Raw genomic sequence first — 18,555 nt, 5'->3', positions numbered from 1 at the left:
TGGGGATCCCGGTCCCCGGAATCTACCCCCGCTCCGGCAACAGGGCTAAACTCCTCACACAATGCCTCTTGGCGGGCAAGACAGTTCTGGCCCGTTTCTGGAAGTCGCAAGACGGCCCCTGCCTAGCCCACTGGTGGGGAAAATTGTGGGACATTTTAATAGCGGAAAAGGTCACCGCTGCAAGAGCGGGGACTCTGCACCGCTTCCAGAATGTATGGGCTCCAGTGCTGGACTATGATCAGCGATTTCCTGCAATGACGTTCAAGCCAATCAACGCCCGTTGGGCCCTGGGGGACCTGGAGAGTACGCACCAGGCGGGGGTGATAGACTGAATCTCTGGCCCGGGAAAACCGGAATGATGGGGGGGAAAGGGACACAAAGCCAGAATCTTTTTCTTTGCAATGTTATACTGCCACCCGATACTGTTTGTAACCTATACTGCCTTGCTATAAATAAACATATTTAAAAAAAAAAAAAAGCTCCCCCTGACAAAGTACAGAATGTACACTTCCCATCCTGCATGACTGCGACTAAAAGACCAATTTAGAAAGAAGCTCTCTGCACCCTTCTGTGACATTGAGCAGATTTGTTAGGCGAGTTCTCCCTGTAACTAGGCTCAGATAATGGCCTCAGCCATGATGGCCACTGGTCGCTGGACTTGGCTCGGGGGGTGTGGGGGCGGGGGGCTTACTGCCATGCATTCTTTCCGTTTGTCATTTGAGGTGAGCCAAACTGTCATACTAGGTGATATCTCCGGGACTGCTACTGCCAGTAACCCACACATTATTTTAGGATCGCCGAGACCCAGATGAGGCGAGCATGTCTCCAGGTAGAGCCAAACAGATCAAGGGTAAGGAACATGTGGCTGTCGCGCTGTTTTGAACCCTGGCTCCTATCAACCTTCACCATTCACTATGCTAGCTAGGATGGATAGGAATTTTACTGCAAAGGTTCTGGAGAGACAAAGATTGCAGGCCCTTGAGTTGGGGGCTACTAACACCCTTGAGCATGAAAACTGGAAAAGACTCCTCAATGCACATTAAGTAGACTCCCCAATATCCTACTCCTACAGTCGCACCCAACAATTCTGGTAAAAAAACATACTGTTTTCTCAAAACTCTAATTTTATTTAGGTGGAGGAATTAAAGGTCCCCTGCCTTTTATGCAGGTTAAGTCACCACAATGTTAACTAACAGGCAGTTTGTCTACAGAACATGAAATGTACCTGCCTGCATGAATCTCAATATTTCTCAAAAGCATGCATCAATTTCCTTGATCAATTCTCTATAAATGTTAACTTCTGAATAACACTAGACATCCTAGTTGCACTTCTGCCGCTTGTCTTATAATCCTTGACTTCACAAAAACGCTTTCAAGTGACAGTCACATTTACAAATGAATCAACGTTACTTTGCCTAATGACGCCAGCAATTTATAGAATTGGATAACCGTTGGATGTCTCCTGCTTCTCTCATAAATGTGGTGCTGTGGGCTGGTAACGTTTGTGCAGTTTACCCTGTGCTTGCAATAACTTGCATTAGAATTCTGCAGGTTTTTGTGTTAGGGAAGAAATACTGTTAATTTAAAATGCACACCATTTCAGCTTACCTACCCCAATTTAAGATAATAGTTTTCAGATAGCATTGAACATGTATAAATACCCCTCTCCTTTCAGATAATGTACGAATATCTTTGTGCAATTTCAGAATGAGGGGTTGTACGAGATGTACATTTGCACTGTTTTTATGGGAATAGAAATTACTCCTATGCCTCTCCCATTCCGTATTAAATAGCTGTGGCCTTCCTTCACAGGTTACACATTAACAAACCTATCTTTGTTAGGCCGTGGTATGGGCCTCTCGACTTTGGTCAAATGTTGGGCTATATCTGTGATAGCGATGTCATTGTTGTTTTTAAATGTATTCTTTTTTTTAAATAACTCAGTAAACATTTTCATGAACAAACAACCAACCAATCCAATCGTACGCAATTTTGATCCATGCTACCCTTCTCTCTCTCATAAACACCCCGACTCACTCCCCTTCCCTCCCAAATCCAGTCTTGCCTTCCCAGTGCTCCAGGGCTGCACTTTATTGGAGGGTCTTGCCCTCCTCATTACCCTATAACCTCCTTCCACTTCCTCGTATTTTCCTGATGACCCATGTTATTTTCAGGTCCCCGTCTTGGACATTTCTCCAGATCCTCACTTTACAGCTTGTCCCTCGAGTAAGTACACCCTGTACAATATTGTGTACTGTTTTTGTCTGATCTGTGAGGCTACATTAGTCTCCTTTGCAGCCGCCACTGCCTACACCCATTCCGTGCTTTCTAGGGTCCAAAGATCTCTTTCCCATTTGTCCTTCAGTTTTTTCAGTGGGGAGGCCGTGAAATTATAAATGACCCGATAGCTTGGAAATCCCTTTTTCCGGCAGCTTGTCCATAAAGAGATTGACTTGGCTCCGGGAGGTCAAAACTACCTGTGCCATCATGGCATGTGTCAATCACAGAAATGTGTTTGCTTCTGCCGGGGCCAGGCCATATTTATCTTGTATGGCCTGGAAAGACATCAGCCCGTCGTTTTGTTAGGACAGCTTTTCTGAAGTTCAAGGACTTAGTAAAACCATTCCAATTAGACCGTACAAGACTCCACTTTCAGTATAAGGTTGTACCACCACAGTATATGTTAGTGTAGACAGAGCAGCTAGGCTTACCTCAGGATGGAGAGAGAACTGTAGGGAATGATATGATATGATATGTTATTTATAACGCGCTTAATACCCAGAGGTTTCTAAGCACGGACCCGGGGATCGAACCTGTGTTGCTCCGTGTTGTCTTGCGTCTGAGCTATCCACTCGAGACAAAGAAGTACATAGAACCTCTAGTATACCAAGGATTAAATAAAAAAAAAACACTGACAACCAGAAGTATCATAAAGAATAAAGGTTTATTGTAAACACAAGTAGGCCAAGTTAAGTCTTGGGATAAGTACTAATCATGGTGTCATGAACACATTTATAAAAACACACAGCTATGCTTGAAGGTACACAGACCGAAGCATAAAACCTTATTTAGAATAACTAACCATAGTTCTAGAGAAGTCAAACCAATAGCTACGTGTAGATTACTTTCAGTAATACTAGTGTATTAGAGCCAGCAGTTGTACCGTGACACTCGGCAAGAAATCTCTTAGTAAACCAACTGGATAGTATACTTTTCTGAATAGTGGAACACTTATACCAGGAATATTAAAAACCTAGAACTCTGATTCAGGATAAGTTATCCTACAGGAGTAGGACCTTGGGGTATACTATACAGCTACCCTTACTTTACAGCTCAGTGGGACACAGCCTAAGGTCATTTAGAACATTTTACACTAATTGAGGATTGCACCATGCATACCAAGGTCAGCTACACCTAAAGAACACTTCAAGGATGACACACAGCTATTCTAAGCAGGTAAAACCTATATGCGTTTAAAAGAAGCCATCAGCAACTTAAAGATCAGTATATAACCTAAGGCAGACTTATTCTGGACAGGCTTAACAGTAGGTCTGGGGAAGCAAGTCCGAATTGGGGACACTTGTACATTTATATCCTAACAGGAATAGTACAGTAGAACCAACAGCATTACTTTTAGGAAGAGGGGGGGACCCAATTCATAGGTGACTAAATTAACCTACTATATTTTAGAATGGCGAAACCGTTTCCAAGGAAAATAAGACTTTGAGTACACTTATTCAGAATGACACACAGCTATTTTGGGTAGTTAAAACCTATATATACTTTTCAGAATGATCAACCTTATGATCCAGATCAAATGGTACATTCAGAGCTCTTGTGTCGCAACCAAAGGGAGGAATGGAAGCAGTTGGCACTAGAGAGTGAGCATACTTTTGCAGAGCAGCCCTGTTCTTTTGGGCAAACAGTTTGCTATTCGCTCTCGGGATACTTTCTTCCTGTGTGTTTGTGGAGGGGCGAGGGGCAGGGATCTTCCGCATCCTTTCCACCAATCCCGCAAGTAAGGCCAGTCTTTTACGTCCATCCCCTGAACCATGAGAGTTATTGTGGAGCAGGTTTAAGACTATGGGATGGCACACTGAATGGAGGCAGGCTGCTGCCCCGTAATCTGCATGTGCTCTTTCCTTCTTCACCAAGGTTTCCCACAGAGCCACTTGGCCATACCTGCAATGTTTCTCTTTCTGCAAACTGGCAAATGCAGATTTTGTACTTGCCGATAGTTATTTGCCACTGGTAAATTCTAGGCTCGGCATCGTCAGTAGCCATGATTAACCTGCTCTGAGGACCATGGGCATCAATCAAGTTTCTCTTTTGTAACCCACATTGGGTAATGTTTTCATAATGTAATACAACTGTTGTACTTGAAAGTGGAGCAAAACAGTCAATAGGTACACCTCAGAAGTTCTCATTTTTTTTTCTTGTAGTTTAAAAGGTTTCCAGGGCAAAACGCCTGCCCTTGGCTAGTCTGGTTACCCATAGAATGCGCCTAGTTATATTCGGCCCACTAGCAAAATAACTTGTGCACCATACTTCTCATTTGTTTCATAAAGTTGACAAAGCTGCTAGAGGAGTGTAGCAAAAGAGTTGGGGGGGACCGGGGAGATGGCGCTGTTGAGAAGTGCATCACTTTTGTTAAAGGAGCTTGTGCTATTTCTAGCTAATATGTATTGTAAAGAAAGAGTGGCTCCACGTACAACATATATCGTACTTTTTCATGCTTTTCCCTCTCTACTCAATCCTTTGTAACGTGTTTATAGGTAGGAATATAACATGATTTACTGTGGAAAAAGGAGCATGCACGATGTGTTTGTCAGATAAATTAAAACCCAAATAAAGCTGCAGAGCAAAAGGAGAGCGTGGCAATCTGGCGGACATTATGAAGTGGCATCTTTTGGAATTGTCTCAAGGGCAAATTGTCAATAAGCATTGTCACAAGAAATGGGTGACACACTGGTAACCTTACCCTAGAGCGTGGCCACTATTAACTAAATCTGGGGGAAATGAGTGTTGCATTTCTCGTGTTGGATGGCTGCTACCCAAAAAATATCCTCATTGGAGACGGACTGCTCTCTGTGTGCCTTGTACAATAGAAAATAAACTTTGCATTGACTTGTACATGTCCTTCTTTAGGCCAGCCTGGAAGACTACGAAGAGACGGTAAAGAAAGCAAAGGAAGCATGGAAAATGTGGGCAGATGTAAGTACTTGGGTATAGTAATATCCGCAACATGATAAAGTCAGAGGGGTGGAATCCCTGAAGCATTCTGAAAGTATGTAGCCTTCTAAGCAATAGACCTGCTAAAAAGAGTTTTTTTTGGTTTTAACCCCCATGCGATCAGAGGGCCTAGATTGGCACCATGCTCAAAACTTGGATTCCTTGCCCGTGCATAGTCAGTACCCAGTGTTCCAATTAAAAATCAGACTCTTTAGAAATGAGCCTGGAGGCATATTGCACAGTAGATCAAGATGAACTGCCGCATAACACTACCTGTGAAGAATAGAATTGTTTTCTTAAAGTAGCACAGGGTTCTTATAGTTGTTGTTTTTTTTTTCTGTTTTTTTAAAATTTGTATATTTGGTTTACAAAACTTATACATTACATCATCGGGATGCATTTCATTGACTTTTCTACTTTAAGCTTATATATACTTCTGATAAAACGCACTGTAGCTAAAACCATTGGGGTGGTAGCCCCATTCAAGACACAGTTCCATAGACTTCCCAGGAACCACTGTCATGCACAAACCACCCGGCAGTTCAATTTTCAGTAGCTGTGTTTTTTGACATAACATAATTGGATGGTTTCAGTTTTGTGTTTTCCCTTACATAGGTGGCATATCCTAAGGTTTTTGGGGATTCCACTACGGGGTCCCACCACTTCCAATGTGTATAAAACATTATTTCTAAAACATAGAAAAGTTTCTCTAAAATATTTATCTAGATATTTAAGATAGCTTGGAATGGAATTACATTTTCTAAGAATATTACAATATTCCACATGTAGCTTGTATCTTCGTACAAGATCATTCTATTTAACCCAATCCAACAATTTAAGAGCTAATTTTACCTTGCCCGGGTTATTGGTCAGTACATGTAGTGGGGACCATATATCATCGAATACTGTCATACGTTCCGAAAAGGTATCATAATACTTGCAAGCCATTTGCTTTTAAGATGCCATTCAGAGCTTCAAAATGAGAGTCCCTTTTAAAAATTTTGAGGAAGCATATTTTTTTTTTTTTTTTTTTGTCATTACTTTTGAATGGATAGATTGGATACCCAACTCCACCCGAAGTAAGGCAATCAGGATGTACAAAGGAAGGTTTAGAGATATTTTCCATATCAGAGCTTAGATTGTTTTTCGTGAATTCCCTGTTGCTTCTAGGCCGTATGTAATGGCTGGGTTTATTTATTTTGTTTCATAAAAATTTAAGAGGGACAATGGAAAACATGCAATATTTACTTTTTTATTTGACTAATCCAGGGCATCGTTCTATTACGAAGCACGCCAAAGGCTCTTTTGCTATCAAGTGTTCGAAAAGAAGAGCCCCAAATAAGAACAGGTTTGTGACACTGACTATTTTGTCTCACTATATTCCAGCTGGGGCTACATGCTGTCCTTCGGCCATTAATTGTTGTGGCTGCCGATTTTACAATATTAATCATAAATGTGAGAAACCTGAGGTACTCTCACTCCTAAACTCCCTGGATCCTCTTCGTAGGTGGCCGGGGAGAGGCCATCACTCTTGGATCTCAACCTTGGGGGTGTAGAAGCGAGGGAGGATCGCCTGGGTGGAGGGACCTCGAATTTTGGGAGTGGGGGGCCCTTGGGTGAGACATTTTATCCCCCTTTCCCTAATTGTGATCAACCTGAACCTTCCCCAATCTTTATGGGGTATTGTAAGACCTCTGCCATCATTTCCCCACATTTAACATCTGAAAGTACTGGAACGAGAAAGAGGAGACTAAGCATGATGAACACTACACCTTTTCACGACTTGGGCACAGAGATGGGGAAGATGCCGGTAAAATTTGGTATGGGTCAGGCAAGTCTAATTAGAAGTCCTCCCCTGCAGCCTGTTAAGGGGCTGCAGGTGTATAAAGGCGAAACCCGTGAGAAAGCAAGGACAGCAGAGGCAGGGATGCCTGGAGAGGAGAAATCAGGAGACCCTTTCCCTGTGGAGGCAGCTGTGGTGGGACCTGAAATGTGACCAGGACTGGGAGCCTCGGTGGCGGGGTGGGAGCAACTGAGAGCTGCCATTGAGCAACAAGGGAAAAGGACACTGTCCGCGTCCATTCCGTGGCAACAAAGTTGCCATCGCCGGCAGAAGTGAAAGTGACATGCGAGTGGGGCTCGCTGAGGTCGTGGCGCCAACCTGGGAAGCTGAGAGGAGCAGCAAGGGCCACCTGAGGAAGACGCTGCAAACTGGTGAGTGCTGGGGAAAAGACACTCTGAAGCCGGGGCACTCCAAGCGGGCTGCTTACTATGAATGAAGCTCTGTATACATTAAATCTTTTAAAGCGAAACGAGATACAAATTGAATAACAAACTGATTGGAAGTTTTCCAAATAATGCTAACCTAAATATATTGAATACTGAACTGAATGGAAGTTTCCAAATAGCCCCTAGCTGCACATATTGAATATCGAACTGAATGAAAGTCAAAACCAGCATTAAAACTATCGATATATTGAATATCGAACTAAGTGGAAGTTTTAAACAGCGTTGCACCACGCATATTGAAACGCTGAGCTGAATGAAAACTTACAGCGGTGATAAGTCAAGCAGATTGAATGCCGAATTGACTGGAAATACAAAAGTTACAACTATATGGAACATTAAGAAACTTTAAACAAAACCAAGACTCAAAACCGATTAGAGAATACCCCTATGAAAGTAACATATGGGGCCTAGAAAAGATGTGACGCAGTGCAACAAAAAGGTGGGCAGGAACAGAATCCCTACCAAATAACACTTTATATGCAGTGCAGCAAGGCCAAGACGACCTCTTGTCGCACCGTTACATACGCCCACAACCCAGTCACTAGTAGACACCAGAATGGATGCCTCCGATACCTCTGTCGGTGCTATTATACTAATTGTACCCTTTTATCTGGCTGCATCCTTCAGTGTCATTAATGTAATTTGAACTGCCTCTGTTACTTTGCGCCTCGCACCTTGATATGTGGTTGCCTTCCTTAATTATATGCTATGTACCTTCCTATTTGGCTGTATCCTCTAATGCCTAACGTCTTTAGCATAATTTGTACTGCTACTGCTAATTCTTGCCTCGCACCATGATTTGCGGTAGCCTTCTTTATTGTCACTGTCATATCGTGATCTGCAATTTTGTCATAGTGTCCATCACACTGTGATAATTGGTCGGCTTTCTTACATTGTTGCCACCGTGAAAGTGTCATAATGTGCCTTGCACCCGATACCCGGTTGCTTCTTATAAATGCCGTTGAGATAACATGCTGTGCCATTGACATATTACACACTTTAGCTTTCACACCTGTTTGACTCAAAGGTATCAATGTAAAGTGGCAGTCTATTAGCACTGCTATGACGTGCCTCGAACACTGATTTTGGTTGCCCTCTTTCATTCATCCGAGATAGTGTGCATCTTCACTGCTATAACGTATTGTGTGCTTTCACCTCACACGTTCTCACATACGTCCCTTTTTATCATATTTGACTGTGCTAATAATGCTCAAATCTTAGACCTGCACTGCTTCCACATCACTATGCTGTTGCACCTTACTGTTGGCTTCATCCTTGAGCTATTGGTCCATACACTTGCACTGGCCTGTGTACTTGCCTATCACTGTAGCACTCCTCACACCCTTCCCGCTACCACTGAGACTCTCATTCATAACATCCTGCATTCTGCCCGCCACACAGGCTACATCATGCCTTCGCACCACAGCTCATCCACTGGCAGGCCTGCCTCGCCCCACGCCTCACTATTCACTTTTAACACTCGGCTGACTACCTTACCACAAATGACCAATCCCTACCTGACCTCCCCAGCCCTTTGGCTAGAGCATTTTGCGTCCAAACCTACACCTACCAACCATGCGCGCTACACACCAGAAACTCCTGATTCCAACGCACATCCTACCAATCTTGCAACTCTCGGACTATGAAAGTAGCACCACCCTCAGCCTCCCCCTTACCTTCCAGCAGCAAAAATACCCCTAAAATAACTAAGATTAAGGGCGCCCTCATCAATGCCAGATCTCTCCCGGTACATGCTCTTGACATTGCAGACCTCATCACCACACAAGACCTTGACTTCCTCGCCATTACAAAGACCTGGCTACATGCAGCTTCAGGTCCATTACTCACCCTCGCCATTCCCAGTGGATACTCCATCATTAGATTTGACCGCAACTCAAACCTATCCAAAGGTGGTGGTGTTACCTTTATTCACAAAGACGCTATTAACTTGAGAATCATCCCTAACTTACAGATCCCCCCTCAGCCGAATTGCTGTCTGTCAAATTCGCCATCTCCCCTAACAACACAGCACCCTGCACCTCATCCACAGGCCCCCAGGTCCTCTCACTACCTTTGCCAATTACATTACGGCCATCCTAGTAGATAAAACTAAGATGAACTCCCAAATCCTACTACTAGGTGACCTTAACCTTGGCCTCCTAGACCCCAATGACCATCATAATGCCTTGGAAATTGCTAGTACTCTTTCAAAACTAGGCTTCTCACATTGCATCTGTGAACCCACCCACAACAAGGGGAGAACACTCGATTGGGTGGCCGAACTAAACTGTAACATCAGTATAAAACCGAACCTCCCCAGTGCGTGGTCTGACCACCACACCATCATATTCAACATCCCAGCTAATGACCCCTTCATTAAACAGGACATCGCGCCTACTCCCTGCTATCACCCGGGACAAGTTGCTCCCCATCATCCTGCCCATCCTTAACAAGGTCGTGCTGACCCCACTATCTTAGTTGATACCTTCAACCGCACCATGCTTAAAGCTATAAACTCTATCTTCCCCATCAAATCCAGGACACCTAAACAGCATGCCCATCTTAACTCGTGGTTCACCCGACAAGTAAGAGTGTTACTCAAAGAAAAAGAAAACTCTGTAGCCCGTTGGAAAAGTCTTCCCTGTGACGCCAACAAAGACAACCTCCTCATTATAGCTACCCTTAACTATAAGGAGGCTGTCTTCCAAGCAAAAAGGGAGACTTGCAACATGCGTATATTACAAGTGGAATGCAACACAAAGGAACTGTTCAAAATTCTGAAAGAGCTAGAATCTCCTTTTCCCTCCCGATACTTGCAGCAAAGACAGTACTTGGTGTGCCAACATCCAAAAAGCACTCCTCGATGAGATTTCCACTCTCCAATCGAAAATTAATGACAAACAAAATTGACTTCAGACCAACCCACAGCCTAATCCCCTCATCGGCAAAACTCTGCCCATCACACATATACATACACCTCAGCTTCTCGCCACTCACTATCCCAGAGGTCGAGTATCATCAGTAAATCAAACCTAACTGCCAGGACGATCCCTGCCCTGCTCTCGTTATTAAGGAATCTGCACACTAACTAGCCCTCTTCATCACTGCTCTTAGTAATTCCTCCTTCAATTCTGGCACCATCCCTGACAACCTCAAGAATGCTTGGGTCATCCCTCTTCTGAAAAAACCCACTCTGGATTCAAGCATACCTACAAACTACAACCCCATCACCACTGTCCCTTTTTTGCTAAAAATCTTAGACCGTGCAGCTTATCTGCTGATACAGAATTAGCTGGAATCAAACAAACCCCTTGGCCTTAGACAATCAGGCTTCCGGCCTAGGCACAGAACAGAAACTACACTCATTGACCTCAAAACACAAATTGAGGATCTAAAATACCATGGCATATTGGCCCTGTTATTACTCCTTGACCTATCGCCGGCATTTGATCTGGTCAACCACCCAATCCTCTGCCGTCATCGTAAAATGGCTGCCCACTTCTCGGATGAAGCCTCCACTTGGATCAGATCTTTCCTGGATAACAGATCCATGAGGGTCTTCTCCCCGTCTGCCTCTACCAAACCATCACCCGTACTATGTGGGGTGCCACAATGATCTTGTGTCTCTCCTACACTTTATAATGTGTTTACTAAACCCCTTTTTGACATATTCGACTATCAGGCTGTCACCTATATCAACTATGCCGATGACACCCAGATACCCATCCCCCATCACAGGTGACCATATTGCGGACACTAAAGCCCTAAATGATGTTTATCAAGTCATCCAGGCGTGGATGGCCCAACATGAGCTCTGTCTTAATGACAAGACAGAGCTCCTCATCCTAGGTTCACAACACCGACTTAACAGACTAAATCCGTCATTTAAAGCTTTTAATATTGATGTTAACACCATTATGGTCTCCAACGATACGAAGTAGGAATCTACCTACTGTACACTATCCCTCAACAGACAAACCAATGCTGTAATCTCAGCCTCTGCATACACGTGCAAACTCCTCACAGCTTGCCGCCCCTTCCTCGGCACCGATAACTGCACCATCCTTGCTAGAACCCTGGTTATGTCCAAACTTGATTATTGTAACGCACTTTACCTAGGGACAAGCCAACGCAATCTTAACAAACTTCAGGTTGCTCAAAATAAGGCCATCAGGGCAGCCCTAAATCTCTCTAGATTGACACACTTCTCTGACACCAGGAGAAGCATACACTGGCTATTGGTTACCCAAAGAATATCACTTTAAACGCTTGCCCTCACTCTACCCGCCCGCTGAGAACTGCCCAAGCACACTGTCTTACCGTACCCAGATACAAACTGCAGAAAGCAGGTGGGGCGAGTTTCCCCAGTTCTTGCCTCTAAACTTTGGAACACATTGCCTATCTATCTCCGGACCGGACCTTCCTCTTGCTCATTCAATCATAAAGTCAACTTGTGGCTGATCACCCAAGATGCCGAAAACTCCCTCCTGGTACACTTTGCTTTGACTTATTTCTGCAGGAACCTGCTCTTATAGCCTCCAGGTCCTCACATTCTGTAAATACACTGCATATCCTCTGTAATTATCTTCTAATTATCTTCAGGCTTTATTTCCTCTATGCTTGTATGCTACCTGACTCTTATTTTTTGTTTGCCTCTATGTATGTATAATAGTATGTTGATTTGATTTTTTTACCATATGTATATTTGCAGTTTTGCTGTGCTGTATACTGTGTTATTGTAACCTAAGACATGCGCCCAGATGCCTTTTGGGCCAGGCGCGCTATACAAATAAATAAAATACAAATACAAGGCCAACGACTGGCAAAAGGAGTGTGACAAAGCCAAGAGGCCACCAAGGAGAATCTAATAGAGATTGCCTTTTCACATAGGGGCAAATGCAGAGAAACCTATGTGGGCTGAGGAACCAAGAGGCTCTGTTGTCGCAACCTGTGATGGGTGGACCGTGTGGTCTGATAACTGCGCCTAGACCAGTGAGCCACACATTATAAAAGGTAAAGACACTGCGCCATTTATGAAGAAGGAACACTAAGAGTGAGCTGGTGACGCAGACTAGAAGTAGGGCCAAGTCGACCCAGATTAAAGTTGAACTTTCAGTAAAGTAAATAATTTGTTGGTTGCAATGGTGAAGTCTTGGGGAACGGTACCCTGAGACTTGATGAACTACAGCTACCGTCTTAAGGACAAGGCCTCAAGACTCCTTTTTATTTGAACTGTGCTACAGTGAAGTCTTGGGCAAGGGAACCCTGAGCATTGATGAACTAGACCTACTGTCTTGAGGACAGGACCTCTTTTGGTTGAACTGTATTACTTTGAACTTGGGGAAGGGAATTTGAACTGGGAGCTCAGCATTTTGTGTTGATCACCATTTCTTTGATTATTGACATCCTTATACACTGTTTAGCTTTAGTTGTGAGGGCAAGCATAGGTTTTGGAGACACAGACTTTTAAATTGGACTCGTTGACCCAGACTTTCCTTAGTTTTGTTCAGGTAGGGAAATCCCACCTTTAGTATAGGGCACGTTAGGCCTTCCACCATCCTGACATTTAAGTTGATAAATATTGTTGTTTGAACTTAAGTCTGTTGTCTGCGTCTTACTTCATGATGCCTTCACATGAGGTTGTTTTGAATTGGCATAACTGGTCTGGCAAGCCTAATGATCTTTGGAGACCCACTTTGGTGCAGTCAAGTAACAAGATGATCTACTGCAAATAATAATTTTCCAAAGGGTGCAAGGCCCACCTTTTGTGGGAAGTTTTGGCCTCTATTCAACCCTTCCAAAAGGTCTGATATGTAGAGGTTGAAAAATAGCAGCGCTAAAACGTAACCCTGTCGCAGGCCCATAGTTGTCACTTTTTTAACACATTCCTATTGTTGCCATATAACTGGACTATTGCCCACAGAAGTATGGGATCACAAAATGTTGATGGTGCGGGGAAGCACAGATTGTATACTAGGACTCATTTGAAAGTGCTAATCTCATTGTCAAACCTCCCAATACATTCCAGAAAGACTGTATAAGCCACCCCCATACCACTGTCGGATCGATCAAAATATAAAACCCTGACCAGAGGTTTTGGGTAAAAGAATTACGAACCAGAAATTGGAAACAGTCCTTCTGTTTGGCTAATAACTGCTGCAGAGGAGGAAATAAACATAAACCCACAATAAGAACTAATGGTTCAAGTCTTAGAAATACTAAATTGAGATGCAAGGGAATGGGCCTACTCAGGATCCCAGATATTGCATCCAGGAAAAAGAGCCCACAAAGAAATGATGTCCAGGTACAATGTCCATAGATCAGGAGACTTCCCGAACAACCCCCCAAGCCGGCCCCGCACACAGCTGAAAAGAGTCTAGAGGGTCCTAGCCAGACGACACGAGGACGCTCTAAAGAATCAGAAGGCTCCAAAAGGGAAAGGGGGGGGGGGAAGTTTCCCAGCAATGATGGGTTCTAACTCCAAAAGGCACACACAATGAAGGGGAATCTCATAAAGCAGGAATTTTCAATTCAGGATAGAAGAGCAGGACATTGTTGCAGTCTGTGATGATACACAGCACAGGAGTTCCTTTTATAAATCTTTTTGGCCTGGTTTGCTCTATGCTGTGAGCATAGGACTGTTTCTCCGGGTCAAACACAGTGGATTTGTCATCCAGCCACTCTGGGCCCTCCAATCTAAAGGCAAAGATCACGTCCTCTTCCTTTTCAGTAGCTTGCTAATCTGTGAAGGAAGGGGCATGTAGAACAGGCTTGTACTTGGAGGCTTTTTGACTAATTTGAGCAGTATTTTGAATCGTCCCAGTAATTGGGTGTTGGATATTTGTTTAGTTTATTGGTCTCTGGTGTGTTTTTATTGCCAGTTTTTGTGCCCCTTTACTTTAGCATTTGTTCAGTAGGTTGTTAATTTTACTTACTTTAAAAAAACAAAGAGAAATAAAATGGGGTTGTCCTCGTGTGCTGTTCTCTTTTTTTCACCTTGAAACATTATAGGCTTTTTTTGTATTTTAGACCCATTGTTCCATCCCCCAACCCCTTCACCCCACGCATATGTTGCTTCATTGTGTAATGTTATTAGTGTTGGTACTATAGCAGTAGGATTTCCTGACTTTTTCTCATGGTGGTTGTTCTTGGTTCTCTGGATGTTTGATTTCTCACACTTCTCTCATTTCTGGCTCTTAGGATGCGCCGGCAGTGCTGGGAGGGAAAGATGGTGGGAGGAAGAGGAGCTGAGCTTCTCCTTAGTTTGGAGGATGTTCTCAAAAAAGATGAACAAGGGGAACGTTGTGCTGTTCTTTAGCATGGGTTCATAGGCCCAGGTCACAAAGCATTGCCGATCCTCAGATTCAATGGGAAGTTTGGGGCATTGGTGAAGGCCTGAAGAGGAGTGCAAGAGAAGGCGGGGCCATCCGAGGAGGCCCAACTACTAGGAGGGATGCCGGGCCACTTGTGGACACCACTAGAGAGGCAGGGTGAGTGGACGATCAGAAGGGCATGTTCCTCATGTGGGAGCAAAGACCATGGAGGAAGAATCTGCGACTGCTCCTGCCTGGGTAGGAGGGTAGGAAGTTGTCTTCACCCAACAGGGTGAGGGCGTAGGACAGGGAGTGAGGGGACATTACCTCAGAGGGAGGACCGGCCTGTGGCCCTGGAGAATTTCCCCCCACCTCTACACACAGCCTTCTTCTGGGTGTGGGACTATTTCTTTTTTTCCCTGCTACAGAGGAAGATCATTGGGGGAACTTTGGGGAGACTGGGTAGTCGGGTCTTCTGCAAGAAAGAGGGGTCAGAAAAGCAAGGGCCACTTCTCGCGGGTGACTGCAATGAGTGACCATATTCGCTCATGACACAAAAGTAATGTACCGGATGGATCCAAGTCCCTTGCCTCCTCTCAGCCCTCGAAAAACCAGGCTTTTACAACCACCACTCCCTCCAGCTGTGCTGCCTACAACTTCCCAGGGCCATGCTGCAGCACAGTCTCGAAATAAGGATTCCAGGAGCAAGGGCTAAAACCAGCTCCTGGGTGTTGGACATCACACAGTAGTGGAGGGGAGGCATGGTATCACAAGTAGGGCACTGACCCAATGTGTACAGTTTGTAAAAACTTTATTGTAGTTGTTGGGGTTGGAGAAACTCCTGCTTTGCCCTATACCTAAGATGGGAGTGGTCTCGACCATCAAATAATAAATAACGCAGTCCTAGTGAAGTCCATCAAATCAAAATGTCCTATGCTAACAAAAACCTAATGCCTTCCCTATCTCTTGTAAAAAGGAGAAATATATGTGTTTGAACTAGCTCTCCTCCCTTCGATAAACCTCACGGAGTAAGTCTGTCCCTGTAGGCAGGATGACACACTCTGGGTCGGTTTCCAACACAATAAACTGTTCCAAAACATCGATAGTGGCCAGCCTGGCCTTCCACGTCAAAGTCTCTTTTCTTGACTTCCAAAATAATGTTTTAACTAAAGTTCACAAAGGTCCCCTTCTGTCGGGGTCGGACCTCTTACGATACTGTTCAACACAAACTTGCAAGGGGGCTCCTTTCCCTAAGCTTATTTCACTTCGGGTCGCCCTGTCGTACTGCAACCACTGCAGGACTACTTAGACTCAACGTTTACAGTTCAACTTTCACTCTTCTCTTTTCTAGGAGTTAAACTTCTTCATTTCACTTTTGCTGATCATTCGCTTTTTCGCTTCACACAATGTACTTTTCACTGAGACTTTCGATTGGGCTACTTCCCTTCGCCGGACCTCTCCGTTAATTAAAATCACTGATTTCGCAGCGCTTTGACTTCAAAGTTCATTCATAAGTCTGCCTTTCCTCATGTCTCATTCCCACGCGTGCAGTCGTTACTTGCGATTAAAATGTTTCCATTTCAAACTTTAACACACACTAGTCTTTCAGGTCGCTTGCCAACTCACCAGCTGTGTGTCTGGGTCTCTTCTTGGTTTTGAGATTCCCAATTCACGAGTCAAGGTTAGTACCACAGGCTTGGCCTCGCCTCCCCAACTCTGCCGCTCTCCCCGAGAGGGTCGCTGGTGTCCTTGAAAGACAGTGCAGTCTTCACTTGAGGGATCAGGCCTTCTCCACATGTCTTTCGCGGTCTGTCGGAGGCAACGACCACAAGTAGGGAACGCCTCGGGGCTCTCAATTCGCTGCTCTGGTCCCTTGGTCGGTCGCTCTGCTTCAGTAGGTGTGCTTTCGGCCTGGAAGTCCTGCTCGTACTCCACCTTGCTCATAGTGTGCCTTTGTGCTCTGCCTTTTTATTCGTGTGAGGAGCGCTAATTGGCATCAGGTGTATGCACTTGGTCAAGTGCCTGACTTTGCCTGACCCGATTAGCGGGACATGTCCAGTACGATGTGTGAAGGTTAATGGTGTTAGACTCAGTCACCCTCTTCTTCGGCCCAGTGTTTGTCTAAAAAGGAGGTGGGGGGGAGAGTTGGGACCTCGGAGCATCCTAAAATTTAGGATAGGTTGGATAAACAAAATATGGTGGAATACCTTGTCTCGCCATCGGCTGCCTTATTCCCCACTCCCCAAAAACCCCTCACCCAGGTGATCCTCCCGCACTGGTCCACCCCAAGAACTGGATCCATAAGCGATGGCCGTGTCCTGGCCACCTGGATGACAAATTCCTGAGGTCTAGCGGGTGAGGCACCCTTTTGATTTCTCACAGTAAACGGGAGCTACCACTGGCAAATCGGGAGATCCTACCCAGCGCACCGCAAATCTAGCTTTCACGTAACATGCACACTTTTTTTGTTAGGGAGTTTTGCTAAAGTCCACCTTTCGTAGGACTAGAGATGACTCCCTCTTAGATATACAGGGTTCCAATTCTTAGATTTTGGTCCGAACTACCCAAAAGGTTTAGTAGCTATGGCTGAGCAGCCAGGCTTAGTCTAGAAGGGGGAAGGTCTGTAGTTGAGTACAGAGACAGTTGAGCACACTTATAGTCAAGGAAACGCACACTGTAGTTATATAAAAATGTTTCATTTATATATACTAGGTAATGTTAAATTCAAAACTTTTCAGGTAAGTAAAAACAGTTCACACCGATATTTACACTAGATATTTGCTGTAGCAATACCAATATAAAAAAATCCTTCATATAATAATCTGGTAAGTACAAGAGTAGTTTCAGTTTAGCAACTCGTACATTTACTGAACTATTTAGAAGTCCAACCCTATTTGGGAATGTGTCTCAAGTCAGATGCGGGTACTGAGGGACCAGTAACCTTTGGGCAGCAGAACAAAGGAAGGCAGATGCTGTCAAAGTTGTAAAAAATCCACAGGTGATGCTTTTCGTAGAAGTAACTCACTTTGATTCAAAGGGTAAAGGGGGACTGGGTAGGCCACCTGAAGGATTCTAGCCTAAACAATGGATGTCCTAAGGCCTGGGAGAATACGGTTGGGCCGTCCACCCCAAAGTGACCCTACCAGCCCAGGAGGAGCGAACAGCAACACAACGGCCCAGGCAAGTACTCGGGAGTCTGACAGTCCCTTCTATGTTGAAGAAAAGTGATGTCACAGGCACTAGCAGGTCCCCACGGGAAGACTACAGCAGCTCTGGTTCAGGTCTCTGGCCTTGGCACTTGGAGGAAGAACTTTTGTCGGAAGCAGACGGTCAGACTCGGTCACAGGGATGTTCAGCAGATGAACTTTGCAGCATTTGGTGGTGGAGGCTCTACACAGATTTTGGAACCGCGACGGTTGTCACCTGGCAGACTTTCTTCCTTCTCTCGGCCCTCGTCTGAGGGGACTTCTACGGTCATGATGCAGTCTCTGTAGGATCAAGAAGATGCCCAAAAGTTTGCAGCCGGAACCGCAGTCAGCGATGCACTGCAGCAGTGCCAAAGTTCCCAAGGTATTCCTGTTTTGCAGGCTTGGAAGGTCGCAGCATTTCGTGCAATGGCTCAAACTGCAGATGTTCTTGAGACTGGTTGGTCTCACCAGTCCAAGGGAGGAAGTCGTCTGGTCTGCATCTTCTGTCGCAGAGAAGAAAGGGCTGGAGGTGC

The 18,555-nt window shown here is 44.8% G+C and overlaps 1 protein-coding gene across 1 annotated transcript in view; it reads left to right on the top strand.

Moving 5' to 3' along the window:
* ALDH7A1 (aldehyde dehydrogenase 7 family member A1) overlaps window positions 1–18,555 on the top strand; it is a 441,053-nt gene that overhangs the window by 56,701 nt on the left and 365,797 nt on the right. The window contains exon 3 of the mRNA XM_069625599.1: window positions 5,149–5,214. Coding sequence (XP_069481700.1) covers window positions 5,149–5,214 — 66 coding nt within the window. The remainder of the gene's footprint in view (window positions 1–5,148; window positions 5,215–18,555) is intronic.

Source organism: Ambystoma mexicanum, chromosome 6p (genome assembly GCF_040938575.1).
Source record: "Ambystoma mexicanum isolate Mex_15411 chromosome 6p, UKY_AmexF1_1, whole genome shotgun sequence".
In the NCBI taxonomy this organism is placed as follows: domain Eukaryota; kingdom Metazoa; phylum Chordata; class Amphibia; order Caudata; family Ambystomatidae; genus Ambystoma; species Ambystoma mexicanum.
This window is presented reverse-complemented; position numbering and strand designations above follow the sequence as displayed.